The 26,736-nt window shown below is 42.5% G+C and overlaps 1 protein-coding gene across 1 annotated transcript; it reads right to left on the bottom strand.

Moving 5' to 3' along the window:
- Positions 1 to 13,757: 13,757 nt before the first annotated feature.
- Positions 13,758 to 23,473, bottom strand: LOC138356088 (zinc finger protein 99-like). The gene is made up of 2 exons (XM_069311758.1): positions 22,136 to 23,473; positions 13,758 to 15,329 (listed from the first exon to the last, which is right to left on the bottom strand). Exons 1-2 carry the CDS (start codon positions 23,207 to 23,209, stop codon positions 14,715 to 14,717), a joined length of 1,689 nt encoding a protein of 562 aa, XP_069167859.1. The 5' UTR covers positions 23,210 to 23,473; the 3' UTR covers positions 13,758 to 14,714.
- Between the last annotated feature and the right edge of the window lie 3,263 nt (positions 23,474 to 26,736).

Below are 26,736 nucleotides of genomic sequence, written 5' to 3' on the forward strand. Positions count from 1 at the left end.
GAGTAAATGAAGGTTGTGTCGTCAGCAAATAGAATTGGTTTGAGGTGTTGGGAGGCATTTGGAAAGTCATTAATGTAGATGAGAAAGAGGAGAGGGCCAAGTATGCTGCCCTGAGGAACACCAATGTTGATGGGTAGGGTGGGAGAAATTGTATTATTCACAGAAACATACTGGAGCCTGTCAGTAAGATAAGATTTGAGGTATTGCAGGGAGTGTCCTCTGACTCCATAATGATGTAATTTAAGAAGAAGGTTTTGATGGTTGACAGTGTCAAAAGCCTTATGCAGGTCCACAAATAACCCAACAGGAAACTCCTTTTTATCAAGAGCTGCGTGAATTAAGCTAATCATACTAATAAGTGCATCGTTAGTGCTTTTTTTGGGTCTGAAGCCATATTGACAAGAGCTAAGTATATTGTGTTTGGCTAGAAAAGAGTAAAGCTGCTTGTAGATTAGTTTTTCGAATATTTTTGACAAGTTAGGCAGGATTGATATAGGTCTGTAGTTGTTAACATCTGTGAGATCACCACATTTGTGGACAGGGGTTACTCTTGCTTTTTTTAGAATGTCAGGAAAGGTTTGGAGTTCAAGTGACTTGTTGAAGAGCAATGCAATAGCAGGGGCTAGAGATCTGGAGGCTTTTTTGTAAATTAAAGTTGGTATCTCCTCGAGGGCACTAGACTTGGTTTTAAGGGAAAGGATTATTTCATTGACATCAGTGGAACTAGTAGGCTTTAGGTACAGAGACTGTGGATAGTTACCTGTAAGATAATCCTTAACATCAGTACAGGAAGATGGAATATCATTTGCAAGGGATGACCCAATGGAAGAGAAGAACCTATTGAACTCAATAGCAGAATCAGAGGCTGAAAGCTGACCAACGTTATTGGAAAGGAGTGTTGGTTTGTTATTTAAAATCTTCTTTGATCCCAATATTTGTGAAATTGTGCTCCAAGTTTTTTAATGTTGCTCTTTATTTGGGTAAATTTATCTTCAGAGTATTTAGTTTTGGCTCGTCTAATTATTTTAGATAGCAATAGCGAGTAATTCTTTGAGAATTCTTTGGAGACTGTTCCTAGCCTATACTTCTTCTCAAGGTCGTGTTTTTTGTTAATGGATTTAAGTATTCCCTTTGTAAGCCAAGGATTGTTAAGCCTTTTGCTTGTGACTTGTTTTGTAAGCATAGGACAATGGGTGTTATAAAGGCTAAGAGTTGTTTGTAGAAAAGATTGCACTGCTAGGTTGATGTCCCCTATGTTACCTAACTCGGACTCCCAGTTGACATTATCAGCAGCAGTTATAAAATTGTTTATAGCAGTTTCATTGTGCAGCCTAAAGCTTAACTCCCTTGTCTCTAGAGGTGGTTTGCTAATGTTAGTTAAGAGAAATGTGGGGTAATGGTCTGTAGTGCTATCGGTGATTATACCTGAAGTAAGCGGAGAGGTTATGTTGGTCCAGATGTGATCTAGAGTCGTAGCAGTACTATCAGTGATTCTAGTTGGTCTAGTGATTAAGGGTATGAGGAAGCAGGAATTCATACAGTTGAGGAAGCTAACAGCAGTAGGGTGTTCAGGCTCGCAGAGGTCAATATTAAAGTCCCTGCGATAATTAGATGGTTTTTGTTCAATCTGTTATCTAGTATTAGATTTCTAAGGTTTAAGTTGAATTCAGACACATCAGTGTTAGGAATTCTATAGACTGCACCCACAGACAGGACAGACTCGGCACCCTTGACTCTGAAACTGGCGAAGATATACTCCCCACAGCAGTCTCTAGTTCTAATTATTTTTAAGCATGTTAGTTCTTGGTGGTAGTAAAGAGCAGTATCACCACCTCTCTGCATTTGACGACAGTTGTGAATTGCCGAGTAGTTAGGCATGTTAAAGAGTTGAGTATTATCCTCTTTCAACCACGTTTCAGTAAGTATAATAAAAGAGAATTTGTTGTCAATAGTATTCAATCAAGGCACTAACATCATCGAAGTGTTTACCTAGGGATCTAACGTTCAAGTTGATTACAGAGATATTGTGATTATCTGTTAATACATTGTTTACATCATGTGCTGTAAAATATCTGCAATTTTGATCATTGAAGTGATGATTGTCATAGATAGTGGATAAGAGGTTTAGTTCTGGGTCTATACTTGTCTGCATAAAAAGGCTGTTTGCAGGAAAACAAGGCAAGAATGGCAAATTACAAAATAGAAAACAAAGAAAAAAGTAAAAAGAAAAAAAAAAAACTTAATGGGAACTAGGAATGTAAAAAATTAACTAGAATAATTAATAACAATAGATGACCAAAAAAGTAAAAAAACAATTATGAAATCTATAAGATGAAAAGCTTGCTTACTATACTATTATAAGTACACAATAGTTGAATACTAGTTACACTAAAACAAACTGAGGTAGTTTAAATAGAGATACACTCAGGAACACTGGATAATGAAGTTAATACTAGAGGACACAGGCAAAGCCAGTGTACTATGGAACATGGGATTATAAAGAAAAAAAGACAATAATAAAGATGACAATATTATTCTTTTTTTTTTTAACTAAAGTTAAAACCTTTTGAAGGGAAAGTAAGTAAGTAATTATCAAAAGAAGGCACCAAACCGGGAAGGCTATGTAGCACCATCAAAGACGCAAAATAATCAGAGGGCGCTAAATATCACCAAGGATGCCAATACGAGAACAAAAACGCATAAGGCGAACGATATCAAAAGTATCCGAGTCACCAAGAATTCTATCGAGGGACAGGCGACCGCGAGGGGCGGTCGGAAAGTAAGTAAGTAATTATCAAAAGAAGGCACCAAACCGGGAAGGCTATGTAGCACCATCAAATACGCAAAATAATCAGAGGGCGCTAAATATCACCAAGGATGCCAATACGAGAACAAAAACGCATAAGGCGAACGATATCAAAAGTATCCGAGTCACCAAGAATTCTATCGAGGGACAGGTGACCGCGAGGGGCGGTCGGAAAGCAAGACACACGCTCGTCCTGGAAGTCAGGACATTCAAGAAGGACATGCACGACCGTAAGAGGGACAATGCAACTAGGACAATAAGGAGCAGGGCGGCGCTCCATCAAGTGACCATGGGTTAAGCGAGTATGGCCAATACGCAACCTCGCTAGAGCTGTTTCCCACCGCCGGTTACGGTGGAAGGAGGACGGCCACGAGGAAACACAACATTTAAGAGTACGTAGCTTGTTACCAGTAACAGACAACCAAGAAGCCTGCCAACGGGTAAGGACTGAGGAATGGATAACCGGGTAAAAGTCGGAATACGGAATGCCTTTACGAGAGATGGGACAAGAGCGGACAGCTTCCTTAGCGGCAGCATCCGCACGCTCATTTAAAGACACGCCAATATGGCTGGGAACCCAACAAAACTCAACCGACTTAAATTTACTGTGAACGAGAAACAGCCAATGCTGGATCTCAACAACCACTGGATGAACTGGATTAAAGGACCCGAGAGCCAGGAGGGCACTACGAGAGTCAACAACAACTACAAAGGAAGACTGACAACGAGAAAGTAGGAGACGAAGAGCATAGAGAATAGCATAAAGTTCCGCTGTAAAGATGCTAGTCTCCGGAGGCAAGCGACACATATAAGTGCGATCAGGAAAAACAACAGAGTAGCCAACACCGTCCGCTGACTTAGACCCATCGGTGAAGACAGAAACGGAGCGGGAGTGAGAAGAAAAGTGCTCGAGGAAAAGGCGTTTTAGAACCGTAGGAGGGGTAAAAGCTTTAGTGATACGGGTCAAGGATGTACAAAACCGCGGAAGAGGGACCCTCCACAGGGGCAAAGAAGGAACAACACGAGGAGAAACATCAGAAATACGAACGGAAAGAGAATCCTGCAGGCGAGATAACCGGACAGAAAGAGGGAGGTGGTGAAGAGGAACAGGAACTGCAGGAGGGGTAAAAGTTAAAGCACGACAGAGGCGAGAGGAAGGATGTTGCAAGGACCGCGCAAGATAGCGAAGACAGTAGCGATCACGGCGGTCCTGGAGAGACAGGAAGCCAGTGTCAACATACAAGCTAAGGATGGGAGTCGAACGAAAGGCACCAGAACTGAGGCGCAACCCAGTATGGTGCAAAGCATCAAGACGGCGAAGAGTAGAAGGAGAAGCAGACGAGTAAGCAGGGCAACCATAATCGAGCTTAGACAGGACGAGAGAGGAATGTAAAGCAAGGAGAGTGCGCCTATCTGCCCCCCAAGAAGTATGGGACAAGTAAGTAAGTAATTATCAAAAGAAGGCACCAAACCGGGAAGGCTATGTAGCACCATCAAAGACGCAAAATAATCAGAGGGCGCTAAATATCACCAAGGATGCCAATACGAGAACAAAAACGCATAAGGCGAACGATATCAAAAGTATCCGAGTCACCAAGAATTCTATCGAGGGACAGGCGACCGCGAGGGGCGGTCGGAAAGCAAGACATACGCTCGTCCTGGAAGTCAGGACATTCAAGAAGGACATGCACGACCGTAAGAGGGACAATGCAACTAGGACAATAAGGAGCAGGGCGGCGCTCCATCAAGTGACCATGGGTTAAGCGAGTATGGACAATACGTAACCTCGCCAGAGCTGTTTCCCACCGCCGGTTACGGTGGAAGGAGGACTGCCACGAGGAAACACAACATTTAAGAGTACGTAGCTTGTTACCAGTAACAGACAACCAAGTAAGTAAGTAAGTAATTATCAAAAGAAGGCACCAAACCGGGAAGGCTATGTAGCACCATCAAATACGCAAAATAATCAGAGGGCGCTAAATATCACCAAGGATGCCAATACGAGAACAAAAACGCATAAGGCGAACGATATCAAAAGTATCCGAGTCACCAAGAATTCTATCGAGGGACAGGTGACCGCGAGGGGCGGTCGGAAAGCAAGACACACGCTCGTCCTGGAAGTCAGGACATTCAAGAAGGACATGCACGACCGTAAGAGGGACAATGCAACTAGGACAATAAGGAGCAGGGCGGCGCTCCATCAAGTGACCATGGGTTAAGCGAGTATGGCCAATACGCAACCTCGCTAGAGCTGTTTCCCACCGCCGGTTACGGTGGAAGGAGGACGGCCACGAGGAAACACAACATTTAAGAGTACGTAGCTTGTTACCAGTAACAGACAACCAAGAAGCCTGCCAACGGGTAAGGACTGAGGAATGGATAACCAGGTAAAAGTCGGAATACGGAATGCCCTTACGAGAGATGGGACAAGAGCGGACAGCTTCCTTGGCGGCAGCATCCGCACGCTCATTTAAAGACACACCAATATGGCTGGGAACCCAACAAAACTCAACCGACTTAAATTTACTGTGAACGAGAAACAGCCAATGCTGGATCTCGACAACCACTGGATGAACTGGATTAAAGGACCCGAGAGCCATGAGGGCACTACGAGAGTCAACAACAACTACAAAGGAAGACTGACAACGAGAAAGTAGGAGACGAAGAGCATAGAGAATAGCATAAAGTTCCGCTGTAAAGATGCTAGTCTCCGGAGGCAAGCGACACATATAAGTGCGATCAGGAAAAACAACAGAGTAGCCAACACCGTCCGCTGACTTAGACCCATCGGTGAAGACAGAAACGGAGCGGGAGTGAGAAGAAAAGTGCTCGAGGAAAAGGCGTTTTAGAACCGTAGGAGGGGTAAAAGCTTTAGTGATACGGGTCAAGGATGTACAAAACCGCGGAAGAGGGACCCTCCACGGGGGCAAAGAAGGAACAACACGAGGAGAAACATCAGAAATACGAACGGAAAGAGAATCCTGCAGGCGAGATAACCGGACAGAAAGAGGGAGGTGGTGAAGAGGAACAGGAACCACAGGAGGGGTAAAAGTTAAAGCACGACAGAGGCGAGAGGAAGGATGTTGCAAGAACCGCGCAAGATAGCGAAGACAGTAGCGATCACGGCGGTCCTGGAGAGACAGGAAGCCAGTGTCAACATACAAGCTAAGGATGGGAGTCGAACGAAAGGCACCAGAACTGAGGCGCAACCCAGTATGGTGCAAAGCATCAAGACGGCGAAGAGTAGAAGGAGAAGCAGACGAGTAAGCAGGGCAACCATAATCGAGCTTAGACAGGACGAGAGAGGAATGCAAAGCAAGGAGAGTGCGCCTATCTGCCCCCCAAGAAGTATGGGACAAGACCCGAAGGAGGGTAAGGGCCTTAGAGCACTCAACACGGAGGTAAGAGATATGGGGAGACCAAGACAAACGAGTGTCAAGGAATAACCCCAAAAGCTTCGCGGAATCTTTGTATTCAAGGGGATGACCATAAAGTGACAAAGAGGGACGAAGAACAACCCGTTTCCGCGTAAATGTCATGGCACAAGTCTTAGAAGTAGAGAACTTGAAGCCATGATCAGTGGCCCAAGACGACACGGCATCAATTGCAAGTTGAAGCCGACGTTGAAGGAGAGGCGAATCATCACCCTGACAACAAAGGGGAAGATCATCGACATAGAGAGCGGAGAAGACACCAGAAGGAAGAGAGGAAAGAAGACCATTGAGGGCAACCAGAAAAAGAGTAGTGCTCAGAACACTACCCTGGGGCACACCTTCGTATTGCTGAAAAGAGGGAGAGAGAGCGGTACCAAGGCGCACCCGAAAGGAACGACGAGAGAGGAAGCTGCGGAGAAAGAGAGGGAGATGACCACGAAGGCCAAAAGAATGAAGTTGAGATAGGATATGATAATGCCAAGTGGTGTCGTAAGCCTTTTCCAGGTCAAAAAGGACGGCAACAACGGAGGTCTTCGCAGCAAAAGCAGTACGAATATAGACCTCCAAGTTCACCAGGACATCTGTCGTGCTGCGGCACTTGCGGAAACCAAATTGAGAAGGGGAGAGGAGGTGATGGTGTTCCAGGAACCACATCAGACGAACGTTAACCATACGTTCAAAGAGTTTGCAGACACAACTCGTGAGAGCAATAGGGCGAAAGTCCTTAGGGGAAGTACCCAGAGATCCCGGTTTGCGAACAGGGAGGACAACGGCATCGAGCCAGTCCTCAGGGACTGACGACGACTCCCAGATCCGATTATACAGACTCAGTAAATACTGAGACGTGCTCGGAGGGAGATGGCGAAGCATCTCATAATGAATACCATCGGAGCCCGCCGCCATAGAACCGCAGAGGGCCAGGGCAGAACGAAGTTCAGAGAGAGAGAAGGGATCATTATAGGGAAGCTGAAGATGAGTGCAGAAATCTAAAGGACGAGACTCAAGGACAGGTTTACGAAGAAGGAAAGATTGGGGAAGATGAAGACCAGAGCTAACAGAAGAAAAGTGGGAACCCAGTTCGGAAGCGACCTGCAACGGGTCCGCCACAAGAGTATCATGGAGGTGAAGGACCGGTGAAACATCGGGAACGAACTTACCCGCTATCTTGCGGATACGCTTCCAGATCTGGGCCAGAGGGGTTTCGGACGTAATTGTTGAGACATAAGTAAGTAAGTAATTATCAAAAGAAGGCACCAAACCGGGAAGGCTATGTAGCACCATCAAATACGCAAAATAATCAGAGGGCGCTAAATATCACCAAGGATGCCAATACGAGAACAAAAACGCATAAGGCGAACGATATCAAAAGTATCCGAGTCACCAAGAATTCTATCGAGGGACAGGTGACCGCGAGGGGCGGTCGGAAAGCAAGACACACGCTCGTCCTGGAAGTCAGGACATTCAAGAAGGACATGCACGACCGTAAGAGGGACAATGCAACTAGGACAATAAGGAGCAGGGCAGCGCTCCATCAAGTGACCATGGGTTAAGCGAGTATGGCCAATACGCAACCTCGCTAGAGCTGTTTCCCACCGCCGGTTACGGTGGAAGGAGGACGGCCACGAGGAAACACAACATTTAAGAGTACGTAGCTTGTTACCAGTAACAGACAACCAAGAAGCCTGCCAACGGGTAAGGACTGAGGAATGGATAACCGGGTAAAAGTCGGAATACGGAATGCCTTTACGAGAGATGGGACAAGAGCGGACAGCTTCCTTAGCGGCAGCATCCGCACGCTCATTTAAAGACACGCCAATATGGCTGGGAACCCAACAAAACTCAACCGACTTAAATTTACTGTGAACGAGAAACAGCCAATGCTGGATCTCGACAACTACCGGATGAACTGGATTAAAGCACCCGAGAGCCATGAGGGCACTACGAGAGTCAACAACAACCACAAAGGAAGACTGACAACGAGAAAGCAGGAGACGAAGAGCATAGAGAATAGCATAAAGTTCCGCTGTAAAGATGCTAGTCTCCGGAGGCAAGCGACACATATAAGTGCGATCAGGAAAAACAACAGAGTAGCCAACACCGTCCGCTGGCTTAGACCCATCGGTGAAGACAGAAACGGAGCGGGAGTGAGAAGAAAAGTGCTCGAGGAAAAGGCGTTTTAGAACTGTAGGAGGGGTAAAAGCTTTAGTGATACGAGTCAAGGATGTACAAAACCGCGGAAGAGGGACCCTCCACGGGGGCAAAGAAGGAACAACACGAGGAGAAACATCAGAAATACGAACGGAAAGAGAATCCTGCAGGCGAGATAACCGGACAGAAAGAGGGAGGTGGTGAAGAGGAACAGGAACCGCAGGAGGGGTAAAAGTTAAAGCACGACAGAGACGAGAGGAAGGATGTTGCAAGGACCGCGCAAGATAGCGAAGACAGTAGCGATCACGGCGGTCCTGGAGAGAAAGGAAGCCAGTGTCAACATACAAGCTAAGGACGGGAGTCGAACGAAAGGCACCAGAACTGAGGCGCAACCCAGTATGGTGCAAAGCATCAAGACGGCGAAGAGTAGAAGGAGAAGCAGACGAGTAAGCAGGGCAACCATAATCGAGCTTAGACAGGACGAGAGAGGAATGTAAAGCAAGGAGAGTGCGCCTATCTGCCCCCCAAGAAGTATGGGACAAGACCCGAAGGAGGGTAAGGGACTTAGAGCACTCAACACGGAGGTAAGAGATATGGGGAGACCAAGACAAACGAGTGTCAAGGAATAACCCCAAAAGCTTCGCGGAATCTTTGTATTCAAGGGGATGACCATAAAGTGACAAAGAGGGACGAAGAACAACCCGTTTCCGCGTAAAAGTCATGGCACAAGTCTTAGAAGTAGAGAACTTGAAGCCATGACCTGTGGCCCAAGACGACACGGCATCAATCGCAAGTTGAAGCCGGCGTTGAAGGAGAGGCGAATCATCACCCTGACAACAAAGGGTAAGATCATCGACATAGAGAGCGGAGAAGACACCAGAAGGAAGAGAGGAAAGAAGACCATTGAGGGCAACCAGAAAAAGAGTAGTGCTCAGAACACTACCCTGGGGCACACCTTCGTATTGCTGAAAAGGGGGAGAGAGAGCGGTACCAAGGCGCACCCGAAAGGAACGACGAGAGAGGAAGCTGCGGAGAAAGAGAGGGAGATGACCACGAAGGCCAAAAGAATGAAGTTGAGATAGGATATGATAACGCCAAGTGGTGTCGTAAGCCTTTTCTAGGTCAAAAAGGACGGCAACAACGGAGGTCTTCGCAGCAAAAGCAGTACGTATATAGACCTCCAAGTTCACCAGGACATCTGTCGTGCTGCGGCACTTGCGGAAACCAAATTGAGAAGGGGAGAGGAGGTGATGGTGTTCCAGGAACCACACCAGACGAACGTTAACCATACGTTCAAAGAGTTTGCAGACACAACTCGTGAGAGCAATAGGGCGAAAGTCCTTAGGGGAAGTACCCAGAGATCCCGGTTTGCGAACAGGGAGGACAACGGCATCGAGCCAGTCCTCAGGGACTGACGACGACTCCCAGATCCGATTATACAGACTCAGTAAATACTGAGACGTGCTCGGAGGGAGATGGCGAAGCATCTCATAATGAATACCATCGGAGCCCGCCGCCATAGAACCGCAGAGGGCCAGGGCAGAACGAAGTTCAGAGAGAGAGAAGGGATCATTATAGGGAAGCTGAAGATGAGTGCAGAAATCTAAAGGACGAGACTCAAGGACAGGTTTACGAAGAAGGAAAGATTGGGGAAGATGAAGACCAGAGCTAACAGAAGAAAAGTGGGAACCCAGTTCGGAAGCGACCTGCAACGGGTCCGCCACAAGAGTATCATGGAGGTGAAGGACCGGTGAAACATCGGGAACGAACTTACCCGCTATCTTGCGGATACGCTTCCAGATCTGGGCCAGAGGGGTTTCGGACGTAATTGTTGAGACATAAGATGCCCAACATTCACGTTTAGCCGTACGGATGGCCCTACGGGCCACCGCACTCGCTTTCCGAAAGAAAAGAAAAGAATCGGTCGTCTGCCTACGGCGGTGCCTCTTCCAGGCTGCACGCTTACAGCGGACAGCCCGAGCACAGTCCGCATTCCACCAGGGAACGCACTTCCGTGGACCCCGAGAGGAAGAGCGAGGAATAGAGCGGAGGGCAGCGTTGAAGACAGTGTCATGAAAAAGGAGGAGAGCGCGAGAGAGAGGCAGAAGGGAGAGGTCAGAGAGAGCAGCACTGAGGGTAAATAGGGTCCAGTCTGCCTTAGCAAACTGCCACCTAGGGAAAGAGAGGGAAGGGCGAAAAGAGAAAAAGGAAACAAGGATGGGGAAATGATCACTTCCATGGAGGTCATCAAGAACCTGCCACGTGAAATCTAAGTAAAGAGAAAAAGAGCAGAGAGAAAGATCAAGACAAGAAAGGGTGCGAGTCCGAGAGTCCAAATGAGTGGGCTCACCAGAATTCAGAAGAGACAGGGAAGAAGATAGGAGAAACGGCTCAAGGAGGCGACCCCGGGTATTCGTCAGAACGTCACCCCAAAGAGAATGACGACAATTGAAGTCACCCAGCAGGAGCACAGGCTCCGGCAAGGAGTCTAGGAGGTGTTTCAAATCAGGAAGAGAGAGCGGGACACTCGGGGGGAGATAAATGGAACAAACTGTGTACCATTTCCCCACAAAGATACGAGCAGCAGAACAATGGAGAGGCGAAGGAAAAAGTAAAGGAACAAAGGGAACATCCGCACGAATCAAGAGAGCAGAAGAATTAGAAGCCCCAGCAATGGCTGGGGGGGGGAGAGAAAGGAATAGCCACGAAAACGACCAGGACGAGCACCAAGCATTGGCTCCTGGAGACAGACACAAAGGGGCGAAAACCGCGAAATCAGAAGTTGGAGTTCGAGGAAATTGGCGTAATAACCTCGAACGTTCCATTGAAGAATGGACAACGACGAGAAGAGAAAGGACAAAAACAGAGAACAAGGAAGAAACAAAGGCGAAAGAGCAACAGAGCATGTTAAAGAATATCAGGGTCGGGATCAGGGTCAGCAAAGTCAGGGTTAGGGGGCATGGGTAAACTGAGCAAAGACGGAGGGAAGGAAACGGGAGAACAGATCAGAGGTGGGCGGGCGGGGTCCGGAAGAGGAGGAGGAAGAGGAGGAGACAACGGAGAGGAGCAGTCAAGGACAGCAGTTGGAAGAGGGGGAGTAGAAAGAGGGGAGCGAACCCCAGCAAGAGCAGCAACCGAAAGGGAAGCAGGGGCCAAAGAAACCTCCATAGCAGGAACAGAGGGCGCAACCACTGAAACGGGAGGGGAAGGAGCAACAGAGCCAGAAGTAGGAGCTAAGGAAGAAAGCGAAGCCTTCTTACCCGCCGGGGAAGAGGAAGGAGAGGAGCCAGGCTTACGCTTCTGACTTAAAGAGACAGGTGTCCCAGCAACTACGTACCGGGCAACGGATTCCAGTGTCTCAACAGGAGAAGCCGAACGAGAGCACACACGACGGCCGTTAGGAGAGCGATGGACATCCACCTGCACCGACAGGCGGCGGGGAGAGCCAATAGATGGTGGAAGAGGATGGGAAGGAGGATCGGAGGGGGACGAGGAAGAAGACACAGGAGACATGACAGACCGGGTTGAAAGAAGGGGAACCCCAGACAGAGGACCAGGAGGGGGACCCCTCGGGAAAGAACTCAAAGGAACAGAGGAGGGGGCAGTGGGCGTATCAGGGTCCAAGGCCCGGAAACGGTTGAGAGTCTGAGGAAGGGGGGAAGGACGAGGAGAGGAAGAGCGCAACACGCGAGCATAAGAGATGTTAGTAAAAGGCGGGAGCCGGCGAACCTGGCGCCTCGCCTCAGGAAAAGACAAACGCTCCCGGTGCTTCAGGTTAAGGACGGCTGCCTCAAGCTTGTAATGGACACAGGCACGGGAGAACGTAGGATGGGCCTCACCGCAGTTGAGGCAGCGAGCTTGGGGAGAAGTGCACTCCGACTTAGAGTGACCTTCACTCCCACACAAAGGACAGAGAGAGACAGTCCCAGAGCAGCGGAGGGCACCATGCCCAAACCTCCAGCAATTATTACAAAGTCGAGGAGAAGGAATATACTCCTGGACAGAGCACCTAGCACCAGCAAGAATGACAGAGGATGGAAGGGTCCTACCATCAAAGGTGATCTTCACAACGCGAAGGGGTTGACGGCGATGACCACGAGGGGGACGAGTAAACGAGTCAACCTGGAGGACAGAATGGCCTTGGGCATCAAGGATATGCCGAATATCATCATGGCAATCCTGCAGATTCCGAACACCGGTTGCAACATGGGGTGGGAGGAGAATAGTGCCAACACTGGAATTCATCTGAACGTTCTTGGAGACCCGAACAGGGATCTCGCCAAGGCAAGATAAGGCAGCCAAGCGGGAAGCCGCATCCTGAGAAGGAGCAGCAACGACACGTGTACCGAGACGAGTGGGGTTGAAAGTAACACACGCATCCACGGAATCTACAAGATGCCGATGGAGGGAGAAATCGTCAGGAAGCGCAGAATCAAGAGGGAGGAGATCAAAGTATTTGGCCCATGAAGCAGGACCAAACAAGGCCTGATACGCATCAGCACGGGAAGGAATCGAGCGAGTGCGGTTGGGGCGCGAACGGCGTTGAGAACCCCTAGAGAGAGAGGGGTCAAAAGGCGCAGTAGTCACAACGAAAGACTTAGCCACACCAGGGGACGAAGTGGTCACCACCGGGGGCTGGAGGCTCGACCCAACCTCAGAGGAGGGAGGGGAGCTGGGGGAAGAAGTCAGGACGGTCAAAGGAGGAGCAAGGTCGGGGCCCAACGCAGCGGGAGCTACAGAGCCTGGTCTTCCAATACTGGCCGACTCGGGGGCTTGGTCGCCCACCCCACGAGCCTGAGAGGGTACAACGGAAACATTCAACGACATAGAGACGAAAAGTGACAAATTCATCCACGAATGTGCCCCCATACCCACCATGGAGCCACAATTAGAGGCAGGACACCCAACAGGAAGCTATCGCCGATCATGCCGGGGCCCCCTAGGGGTGCGTCGTGAGTATACGCCCCACAAACGCCACCTTAAGGACCGTCAGTCCGTCGAGATCGGGTTCAGCGACGAAAGGGGGATTGACAATAAAAGGTTCCCCTCGCTCGAGACGTCGGGTACTACAGTTCTACGGGTGCAAGAGTATGCCTCCTCAAGCACCCGGGCGTCAAAATAGAAGAAGTCCAAAGAAATAATCCAAAACAAGCAAAAGGTCGGCAGGAAACGACAAGCAGATAGGAGAAGAGGGGGGAGAAAAACGAAACATAAGGAAAAGGAAAAGCGATCCGGCACAATTGGAGAAGACAGCAGCAGGAGTGCAAGGCCAGAAAAGGACAGAGGACTGCCCAATGGAGCATCACACTCCGGCAGCCGTCCACCAAGCCCCCTCACGACGCCAACGGGCCGGAAGGGGAGGGGGTTTTGAAGGGAAAGGCAGAGCTAGAGTACACAAAGGTAGTTAAATGAGATTATAATTTGAATTCAGGCTATACAGCAGATATCCCACAGTCATTGAGGAAAGAATTAAGGTGAGCTTCTGTGGTTATTGAATAGGTTTTTCCAGTGTCAGTCCTCCTAGCTATAATTTTACCATCTCGCACAAAACAGTGTTTAATTGTAGGGGAATTTTTGCAGAAGCCACGCAGTTTAAAAAAAGAGATTTTGCCTGCACCTGGTCAGACATTCATTCACATAAACAGTGGATTTACTAGCAACTGCAGATGAGATAAGATCAGTCTTGCGGACTGTCGCGATAACAGTGATTGCGGATAAGTCGCTCCACAACATTGACGCTTGGATCGTCGACTTGATTTGGCGTCACCTGCTCTTTATTTTCGTCTAATTTCTTTATAAAAAGATACTTTTTCGGATTAAAATTATGTTTTTTCATGTTGTATGTTCAGCACCAACATTGTAATGAGTAAATATATCATATTTATTCATTACTAACGTATTGCCAGGAAGTTTTCTGAAGCGTGTGTAGCATGTCCTAGTTTTTGGTAATTAGACGGACCGACAAAGATGACTGAATCTCTCTTAAAACTTTTGACACTCATGAAGGTTTATCATTCAAATGCGCTAACACGTGTGCTTTTATACCTTTACGTGACTTAAATAATCTACCACATTTATCACACTCAAAAGGCTTTTCTTCTGTATGTACCAACATGTGACGTATTATAGATCCATGATCTTTAAACCTTCTGCCACACTCAAAAGGCCTTTCTTCTATATGTACCAACATGTGACGTATTATAGATACACGATCTTTAAACCTTCTGCCACACTCATCACACTCAAAAGGCCTTTCTTCTGTATGTACTAACATGTGACGTATTATAGATCCACGATCTCTAAACCTTTTGCCACACTCATCACACTCAAAAGGTGTGGGAAGACTCATCAATGTGCATCATCATGTGAGTCTTCATATATCCAACCTGACTGAACCTCTTCCCACACTCTGGACACTTATGAGGTTTTTCACCCGAATGCACTAACATGTGAGTCTTCATACTTCCAAGCTGACGGAACCTCTTCCCACACTCTGGACACTTATGAGGTTTTTCACCCGAATGTACTAACATGTGAGTCTTCATACTTCCAAGATGACTGAACCTCTTCCCACACTCTGCACACTTATGAGGTTTTTCACCAGAATGCACTAACATGTGAATCTTCATACTTCCAAGCTGACTGAACCTCTTCCCACACTCTGGACACTTATGAGGTTTTTCACCCGAATGCACTAACATGTGACGCTTCATATGTCCAAGACGACTGAACCTCTTCCCACACTCTGGACACTTATGAGGTTTTTCACCCGAATGCACTAACATGTGACGCTTCATATGTCCAAGCTGACTGAACCTCTTCCCACACTCTGGACACTGGTGAGTCTTCATCTTCTTTATGATAGGTGCAGTTTGTGGGAAGGTTTTCTCCTCGGATGACTGCATGAGTGGTGATGCTGCGTGACGCCTCACGGTGGGGCGTCAATGTTGAGGCTTAGGCAAGGCTTTAGTGTTGTTTCTTAGGCTGTTGTAGAGTTAGACTTGATGTGAGCACTTGAAGGTCAATGGTGGGTTTCTTCTTTATGATAGGTGCAGTTTGTGGGAAGGTTGTTGTGTTGATTTAGGGGCGACGACGATCGTACGTGGGAAGATTTTATGCTCATGTCTGGACACTCACCGTCCCGTGTTGTGATAATGACGGCGACGCTCACCTAGGCGTTCCAGTGTTCTTTCTGGTGCCATATTTCATTTTCTACTTCTTACTTTTATTTGTAACTGGTTTTCTACATGTAACTCTTATGTTTTCCTCATATTTTTTTAATTAATGAATATGCTTGCAATTCATTCATTAAAATACAATGGTACTCGTTTATATACTTTCTGAAGGAAACATTGCTCCCATGGTGAATGCACTACTTTGCATTCTTTTTATTTATATATATGTCGTACCTAGTAGCCAGAACGCACTTCTCAGCCTACTATGCAAGGCCCGATTTGCCTAATAAGCCAAGTTTTCCTGAATTAATATATTTTCTCTAATTTTTTTCTTATGAAATGATAAAGCTACCCATTTCATTATGTATGAGGTCAATTTTTTTTATTGGAGTTAAAATTAACATAGATATTTTTTTTTTTTTTTTTTTTTGAGATATATACAAGAGTTGGTACATTCTTGTACAGCCACTAGTACGCGTAGCGTTTCGGTCAAGTCCTTAATCCTATGGTCCCTGGAATACGATCCCCGCCGCGAAGAATCGTTTTTTCATCCAAGTACACATTTTACTGTTGCGTTAAACAGAGGCTACAGTTAAGGAATTGCGCCCAGTAAATCCTCCCCGGCCAGGATACGAACCCATGACATAGCGCTCGCGGAACGCCAGGCGAGTGTCTTACCACTACACCACAGAGACTGCAATATATGACCAAACCTAACCAACCCTACCTAACCTAACCTAACCTATCTTTATAGGTTAGGTTCTGTTAGGTAGCCGAAAAAGTTAGGTTAGGTTAGGTAGTCGAAAAAACATTAATTCATGAAAACTTGGCTTATTAGGCAAATCGGGCCTTTCATAGTAGGCTGAGAAGTGCGTTCTGGCTACTAGGTACTATATATATATATATATATATATATATATATATATATATATATATATATATATATATATATGTCGTACCTAGTAGCCAGAACTCACTTCTCAGCCTACTATTCAAGGCCCGATTTGCCTAATAAGCCAAGTTTTCCTGAATTAATATATTTACTATAATTTTTTTCTTATGAAATGATAAAGCAACCCTTTTCTCTATGTATGAGGTCAATTTTTTTTTATTGGAGTTAAAATTAACGTAGATATATGACCGAACCTAACCAACCCTACCTAACCTAACCTAACCTATATTTATAGGTAAGGTTAGGTTAGGTAGCCAAAAAAAGCTAGGTTAGGTTAGGTTAGGTAGGTTAGGTAGACGAAAAAACATTAATTCATGAAAACTTGGCTTATTAGGCAAATCGGGCCTTGAATAGTAGGCTGAGAAGTGCGTTCTGGCTATTAGGTACGACATATATATATATATATATATATATATATATATATATATATATATATATATATATAATATATATATATATATAATATATATATATATATATATATATATATATATATATATATATATATATATATATATATAATATATATATATATATATATATATATATATATATATATATATATATATATATATATATATATATATATATATATATTTATATATATATGTCGTACCTAGTAGCCAGAACGCACTTCTCAGCCTACTATGCACGGCCCGATTTGCCTAATAAGCCGAATTTTCATGAATTAATTGTTTTTCGACAACCTAACCTACCTAACCTAACCTAACCTAACTTTTTCGGCTACCTAACCCAACCTAACCTATAAAGATAGGTTAGGTTGGGTTGGTTAGGTTCGGTCTGATATCTACGTTAATTTTAACTCCAATAAAAAAAACTGACCTCATACATAATGAAATGGGTAGCTTTATCATTTCATAGGAAAAAAATTAGAGAAAAAATATTAATTCATGAAAACTTGGCTTATTAGGCAAATCCACAAGTTATTTGGTAGAAAGTAAGTAAGTAATTATCAAAAGAAGGCACCAAACCTTATTTTGTAGTAAACTATCAAATCAGATTCAACTTCAGACAGATAATGTTAACATTACCCATAAAAATGATGGGAAGTTCTTTGGCCTATACATAGTCATGGGACTGAACTTTAGCACCCTCATACAACACATAGCTAAAAAAAGTCTAACAAATGGTCGGTATACTTTCTAATATCAGCAATTATATTCCTCAAGCCCATCATCACTCGGCAAAAATCTGCTATCATTACTGTAACGAACCCTAGTCTTCAGACAACACACAGCCCCTCTATTTAAGTCCCTTAACATGCTAAACATGCACTCAGTCCACACATTCTCATGTGCTATCTACATGTATAAAACCTGGTTTATAAAAAACCCTGGTTTCCTGGAAACCAGGTGTAAAACCTGGTTTCCTAAACGCTAATCTCGATCTGAAACTTTTCCTTGATATATGTAATAGAACCCAAAGCCACACCAGAAACAAACATCTCTTTGATATCCCCAGAGTCAGACTAAACTTGTGCAAACATTCCATGCAAAAAAAATGGCCAAGTCTTTGGAACTCACTCCCTGATGAATTAAAAAATTGCCCAATCCATGCCCTGTTCAAAAGTAAAGGAAAAAAAGGACCTAATTTCATCCTCACAGTTTCCTACCTTGTGCTTCAAACTTAAACTGTACATCTGAAAGTGTACACTGCTAAAATGTACCCTTTCATTTTTAAGGACCTGCCTGAAATGGTATGCAAGCTAGTGGCTTTGCATGAATGTAAAAATACCAATGTTATGTAATGACACCAACCCATTTTACCTTCTTGCAAATAAATTATTATTATTTTTATTATTACCCAGGACAAAGTGATTGCGGAACGCCAGGCAAAGCATCTTAACCGCTACACCACAGAAACTGTACATAACTGAACATTTTAGTTATATTTTATATATGGCAATGGAAATTTTGTTTGTTGTCAAAGTGAACACCAAGGAACTTCCCATCAACTCTGCTCATAATTTGGTATTGTTAAGTCTTAGACAATGAATCACAACAGATATGGTCGAGACATGATGACCAAACCACACACCAGAAGATGAGGAGACGACGACATTTCGGTCCGTCCTGGACCATTATCAAATCAATTGTGATAATGGTCCAGGACGGTCCGGGATGTTGTCGTCTCATCTTCTGGTGTGTGGTTTGGTCATCATAGTCTTAAGATTAACTTGATTGTTGAACTTCTTACCAAACAAAAATGTAAAACGCCTTGTCGATGTTAATGGAAAGTTTGTTAACAGTCAATTTAATGGACTTCATTTAGTTCAGTATGCACCATGTCATTTAGAATAAGTGGGTTAGCATGTGAGAAAACTTGAAGATGTTTCTTCTTCATGTGATGAAGAGAAAATATGAAGGTATCTGGAAGATATATATGAGAAAAACGAGTTGACCAAGTATGCTACCCTTGCAGAATGCCAATGTTAATTGAGAAAGTGGGAGAAGTAGCAGCGTTCACTGAAATATACTGCTGACAGAGATAAGATTGCAAGTACTAAAGGGAGTGACCTCTAACTCCATAGTGTTGGAGTTTCAGAAGAAGGTTATTGTGTTTGTGTCAAAACCCTTGCATAAGTCAACAAACAAACCTATGGGGAGCTCATTTTTGTTAAGTACTGCATGTAATAATTTAAGCATATTTATAAGAGCAGTGTTGGTGCTTTTATGGGTCTGAAGCCACACTGTATTATCACACGAGGATAACCTCAATAAATTCCTCTTCCAATGTGATCTATCTGAACAAACTGACCCTATTAGTACCTCAACTTAATTATCCCATTGTTACCAATAATGTAAGTCATTAATAGGAGTTAGCTAAGTTCTATAACATATTGTTACTGTAAGTGGACAGTGACCTTGTATGTTAGGATAATTGTCATGTTAATAATATTATTAATAATAATTTATTCACAAACAAGTACAATGGGTTGGTGAGATTACATAAGATTGGTATTTTTACATTCTTGTAAGGTCACTAACACGCACAGTGTTTCCTGCAAGTTCTATAACATATATAGTTACTGTGAGTGAACAGTTACTTTGTATATTCAGATAATTGTCAAGTAAGTTCTGTAACACTTCTAGTTACTGAGAGTGGACAGTGACCTTTTATGTTAAAACAATCGTCCAGTTCTTTATAATATAATTAAAAGGTAATAGGTAAGAGCCAAGTATTACACCATATTCTATCTATAAATAATATGGGCCAATGATTGCTCCTAAGCAAATAATAACTTCACATCATTCACATCCATCAACACAACACGAACCTAAACTGCCAATCAAAACAAACTATATTTTTTGGTTTGCATAGATGACAAATTACAAGCTGTGGTTTGGCCACAGGGTGGCAAAAACTGCAGCTCTTTGACCTTTAATATGCGGCTAGTAAAAAATTCTTGAGAACGTGAATACTCTATAAGTTTCTACCCGAATCCAGGGCAAGAAATGCATGACTATATAAAAAGTTCCGATACTTGTGGAACAAAGTTTGCATTCACAGTTAAAGGAGGTAAACATTTGTGTCTTGTTTGCCAAGTGCCATTCAGTCATTACAAAGCCAGGAACTTGAAACGCCAGAATGAACCTAATCACAAAAACTTTTCATATGATTATCCACCTAAATCAGACTTAAGGAAAAATAAATTAAATGAGTGAAAATCATCAATAAATTGCCAGCAGACACTGTTGACATTATTCAGTAAGGAAGCTGTGGCTCTCAAATGGTTCTCCTGCAGCTCTCAAACATATGAGGTTTATCATTTGCAGCTCTTACAGTAAGCAAGTTTGGCCACCCCTGCCATAAAGGCTACTCCTATACCTGGTAAAACAGGCCTATAATAATCATACATACCAATTATGCAATGATTAAATTTAGGCTTATATCTACAAATTAAAAATCATTACACTAATTTATAGTTAGAAATACTTATTAATCAAAGATATTGAGAATAATGGAAATATAGACAACTGATGTAAATACTAGCAGTAATTAAGCCTAGGCTAACTATATTCAATGACATACTCCAAAAAATATTATAAATTATAGTCATGGTAATATACTATAAATGAAAAATGCCACTTTATAAAATGGGTTAATACAAGTGGCAGAGTCAGGCTAATAGTATTATTGTCAGATAACATAATTGCCAGTATTCTAATATAATTGTGTCAGGATAATATTATTGTCATTCAGGATAATATATTTACCAGCACGCTAATGTAACTGCCAGTGTCAGGCTAATATAATTGCCAGTCAAACTCATTTAATTGAGTCAGGATAATATAATTGCCAGTCAAGTTAATGCAATTATCAGTCAGCATATATGTAATATAATTGCAAATCAGTATATTATTATTGAAGGTTAAGATAATATAATTCTCAGTCAGGCTATTATAATTGTCGGATTCAGGCTAATATAATTGCCGGAGTCATGCTCACATAATTCACAGTCAGGATAGTATAATTGATGGACAAGTTAATGTAATTATTAGTCTGGATACATATAATATACCTAGTAATTTCAAGTCTGTTAATACAATTGCCAGGCAAGATAATATAATTGCTAAAGTCAGGATAATATAATTGCCAGTCAGGATAATATATCTGCTAAACATAAATATCTCAGCCTGGCAAATATTATTTAACAGCTGAGTAATATATATTACTATACATCGTTGGGCTCGAGTAATATATATTTCCAACTCAGAAAATTATAAATGCCAGTTAGGCTAATATGAGTACTCAACTAAGGTTAGTCTTTTATCAGAATCTATCTTAATGCACACAATAATGCAAGGGTTAGATCACTATAACTACTGTAGATAGGCCAGACTACTAAAAAATCTGATACAAATATAAATGAAGAGGTTTAGCTGAAATAAATTCCAGTCTAATATATATTTGTTTATAATTTATATATCTCAGTCATTAAGCAAAATAACAAAAATTACTTTAATACCAGTATTTCATAAAAATAGTACAATAGTATATATAAAAAACCACAGTTAAAAGTTAACAATCAACTAGAGTGCTTTTGGCTTGCTTTCAAGCCTTCAAATGTGGTGGCAGTGATGGCACTGCCAATGCCAGCACTGTGGCTGTGGAACATTGCCACGTTTCTTCTGTGGCAAAGAAGAAAATGGAATGGAAGCTATGAGGTACACAGATATCAACGAAGAAAATTGGTACCAGTTGTACAAACACGATCATGACAACAGAAAGGAAAATAGGGCAGGGGTTGGAGAGTGAGAAACAAGTTAACGTAAAGTAGCAACACCATGTTTTTGAATACAGTATTTGGAATTGGGTAAGCTAAAACAGTATAAAAATATATAATAAAATAATGGTTGCAGATATGGAGAGTGCAAGATATTTTCCTGATAAAGTTTACAATTTCTAACAATTTTAAAATTGGAAAAATGGTATTATAAGTTAATGAACTAATATGTGCTTTAATATACATTATACTTAAAACATTTTCGATTTATCTCTCACACTCAAAATGTTTAACCTATCACCAAAATGCACCGTCTTGTGAGTTTTCATACTACAAAGATGACCGAATCTCTTTTAAAACTCTCGACACTCATGAAGGTTTATCATTCAAATGCACTAACATGTGTGCTTTTATACCTTTACGTGACTTAAATAATCTGCCACATTTATCACACTCAAAAGGCCTTTCTTCTGTATGTACCAACATGTGACGTATTATAGATCCACGATCTCTAAACCTTCTGCCACACTCATCACACTCAAAAGGTCTTTCATCATTGTGCATCATCATGTGAGTCTTCATACTTCCAACCTGACTGAACCTCTTCCCACACTCTGGACACTTATGAAGTTTTTCACCAGAATGCACTAACATGTGAGTCTTCATACTTCCAAGCTGACTGAACCTCATCCCACACTCTGGACACTTATGAGGTTTTTCACCCGAATGCACTAACATGTGAGTCTTCATATTTCCAAGCCGATTGAACTTCATCCCACACTCTGGACACTTATGAGGTTTTTCACCCGAATGCAATAACATGTGAGTCTTCATATTTCCAACCAGACTGAACCTCTTCCCACACTCTGGACACTTATGAAGTTTTTCACCAGAATGCACTAACATGTGAGTCTTCATACTTCCAAGCTGACTGAATCTCTTCCCACACTCTGGACACTTATGAAGTTTTTCACCAGAATGCACTAACATGTGAGTCTTCATACTTCCAAGCTGACTGAACCTCTTCCCACACTCTGGACACTTATGAGGTTTTTCACCCGAATGCACTAACATGTGAGTCTTCATACTTCCAAGATGACTGAACCTCTTCCCACACTCTGGACACTTATGAGGTTTTTCACCCGAATGCACTAACATGTGAGTCTTCATATGTCCAAGACGACTGAACCTCTTCCCACACTCTGGACACTTATGAGGTTTTTCACCAGAATGCACTAACATGTGACGCTTCATATGTCCAAGACGACTGAACCTCTTCCCACACTCTGGACACTTATGAGGTTTTTCACCAGAATGCACTAACATGTGACGCTTCATATGTCCAAGCTGACTGAACCTCTTCCCACACTCTGGACACTGGTGAGTCTTCATCTTCTTTATGATAGGTGCAGTTTGTGGGAAGGTTTTCTCCTCGGATGACTGCATGAGTGGTGATGCTGCGTGACGCCTCACGGTGGGGCGTCAATATTGAGGCTTAGGCAAGGCTTGAGTGTTGTTTCTTAGGCTGTTGTAGAGTTAGACTTGATGTGAGCACTTGAAGGTCAATGGTGGGCTTCTTCTTTATGATAGGTGCAGTTTGTGGGAAGGTTGTTGTGTTGATTTAGGGGCGACGACGATCGTACGTGGGAGGTTTTATGCTCATGTCTGGACACTCACCGTCCCGTGTTGTGATAATGGCGGCGACGCTCACCTAGGCGTTCCAGTGTTCTTTCTGGTGCCATATTTTATTTTTCTACTTCTTACTATTATTTGTAATTGGTTTTCTACATTTAAATCTTATGTTTTCCTCTTTTTTTTAATTAAAGAATATGCTTGCAATTCATTAATAAAATACAATGGTACTCGTTTATATACTTTCTGAAGGAAACATTGCTCTCATGGTGAATGCACTACTTTGCATTCTTTTTATTTATTTATTTATTTATTTATTTATTTATTTATTTATTTATTTATTTATTTATTTATATACAAGAAGGTACATTGGGTTTGTGAGAATTCATTGAATAGTACAGTATTTACATTCTTGTAAAGCCACTAGTACGCGCAGCGTTTCGGGCAGGTCCTTAATCTAGCAGATAATTTTAAGTAGGTAATTTCAATCAGAATTGATAAATGATAAAGATACATTACAAGAGAAAAATGAGATGAGAGAGATAAGTAAGTATATTAAAGCACATTGTTATATTAAATTTATTTATTTTTTTCAATCAAATAAATCATCAATCAGTATATATGATTGGTAATAAACAAGTTGTAATAAATAGAATACAAGCAGATCCACAAAAAGTAGGCAAGACAATAAGCAAATACATTCATAAACAAATTTGTAATAGAGAAGGAGCACCACCGCTGGCTGGAAGGATACAAGACGCTTTGTACACTGACAACATCGCACACAAGTTCAAGTTCAAGTTCAAGTATGTTTATTGAGATAAGCAATAAATACATCTCAAAGAGATAGAGTAGTTTAGGCTATTTCTACCCCCCTCTACTTCAAGTCCCTCAAGGGGCGCACAAATTCAGTGAGTACAAATAGACAAATAACATTACAAGAATCCCATTTAACATTGCAGGTTAATATAGTAAGTACAGCATATAATTGTTACACTCTTGGGGCAAAATTCTTGTAGCTCCTAAGTATACTGTCTATTATACCATTATCATACATACAAACAATTTGATGTGGTACACTATTTATTTCCTTATTTCTATAGTTTTCAATAAGTTGACACTCTAATACATAATGTTCTAAGGTGTGGGCGTGCGGCATACTACATAATTTACACTCCTTATCTTTTTCACTGACATCAACACCGTATTACCAGATATATTTATATCCTAATCCTAATCTCATGTAAATTGAATCCTTCCAAGTAGACTTTCCTTTACCATAAGTGAAGGACGAATTTGTATTTATTATTGAATAATTCTTAAGTGTGTTACTACTGTCCACCATTGCCATTCTCTTTATCATTTCTTCACCCTCCTGAATCATCTTGATTCTTGTTTTTATTTGTTTCAAGGTTAACTGACATACAACATCAACAAGAGTTTTTTCAGTGGCTCTCTTCGCTATATCATCAACTATCTCATTCAACAGTATTCCCACATGTGAAGGGATCCACATGAATCTTACTTTATACCCAGTTTTTTCTAGTCTCTTAACATTCTCTCTACACTCTATCACAATATATTCTGATATACTGGGCGTCTGCTATTTAAAGACTCTAACGCTCCTCTGCTGTCAATAAAGAAGCAAGCATTTTTACCACATATTTGACTACTTCCTGTAATCCTGCTAATACTCCTTGGAGTTCAGCCTGAGTTGAAGAGACATTGTCAGTTAAGCGGCGTCCAATAACAGTATCTACAGTGCCGATGTCAGTGTACTCCCTGATCAAGACTCCACATCCTGCGGCCATCCCTAGCTACTGACCCATCACAATATACATGTAGAGTGTTTTCTGTAGGCAGTTTTCTAATTATACAATCATATGTTGCCCTCAGCTCTCCTATTTCATACATACATGAGGTATAAAACAGCCATAGAGTTAGTTAGGAGCAAGGGAGGAATCCCGATCATATGTGGCATTCTTCCAAGAAAGGGAGTGGGAAATGAATGGATATCGAGGGCACTTGGTGTCAATTGCCGGCTGGAAAGATATTGCAAATCAAATGCAATATCTTTCATAGACAACTGGGAACACTTCTATGGAAGAAATGAAATGTATGCTCGTGATGGGGTGCATCTATCGAGAGCTGGGGTTGTTGCTGTTGCGAACTCGCTAGAAGAAGTGGTTAGAGGTGTTTGTTTGGGTTTAAACTGTTAGTAGATAGAGGTATGGGAATTGATTTGGAGGAAGGAGGTAATAAAAGTATGTGTTTGTGGGAGAAAGGAATTGGCAAAACGATCAGGGAAAGAGAAGGTCCGCAAAATAACAATTCACTTAGGGTATATTACACAAACAGTAGAAGTCTAAGAAACAAAATTAACGAATTAAATGCTCTTGTCTGCACAGAAAAAATAGATATTATTGCACTTACCGAAACGTGGATGAATGTAGAAAATAGAGAACTATTAGCTGAATATCAAATATATGGATTTAAACTATTTCACACAGATAGATATATTAGACGAGGAGGTGGAGTAGCCATATATGTTAGGGACAATTTGAAATGTAGTCTCAAAGAGGGAATCAAAACAGAGCCACACACAGAAACTATTTGGATTGAATTAAACGAAAAAGCTAATAATATTATAATAGGAGTAATATATAGGCCACCAAATTTAGACAGAATGGAAGCAAAGCATCTATGGGATGAAATATCTAGAGCATCTAGATCTAACAGTATTTATGTCATGGGTGACTTTAATTTTAGCGGAATAAACTGGTTGAACAAAACAGGGAATAGTGAAGCAGAAGATTTTCTAGAATTAATTGACGATTGCTTTCTTACGCAACACATTAAGGAACCAACACGGGAAAATAATATTTTAGATTTAGTGTTAACTAACAGGGAAACGCAAATTAATGACATCGAAATAGGGAGTGAGCTAGGGAGCAGTGATCACAAAGAAATCAGATTTAGCATAGAATGGAATAGACCAGTAGGAGAAAATTCTGTTAAAGTGCCAGATTTTCGAAAAGCTGATTTTAATAGCCTAAGAAATTTTTTGGGTCAAATTGATTGGAAAGGCTTGGGTATGGGGTGTGGGCCGGTCTTGGAGCGAGACATGAACCCAGCGATAGGTGACTTAAATGGGGATTTCGATGTGGATTCAATATATAACTCATTTAAGAATATTCTAAACAAAGCACAGCTAGGAACGTAGTATACCATACAAATTGAATAGATCGTATACTAATGACCCAAAGTGGATAACAAAGAATTTGAAGAACCTTATAGGTAAAAAGAGAGCTTGGTACAAAAGGATTAAAAATGGGGAGGTC

Source organism: Procambarus clarkii, chromosome 6, assembly GCF_040958095.1.
Source record: "Procambarus clarkii isolate CNS0578487 chromosome 6, FALCON_Pclarkii_2.0, whole genome shotgun sequence".
NCBI lineage: Eukaryota > Metazoa > Arthropoda > Malacostraca > Decapoda > Cambaridae > Procambarus > Procambarus clarkii.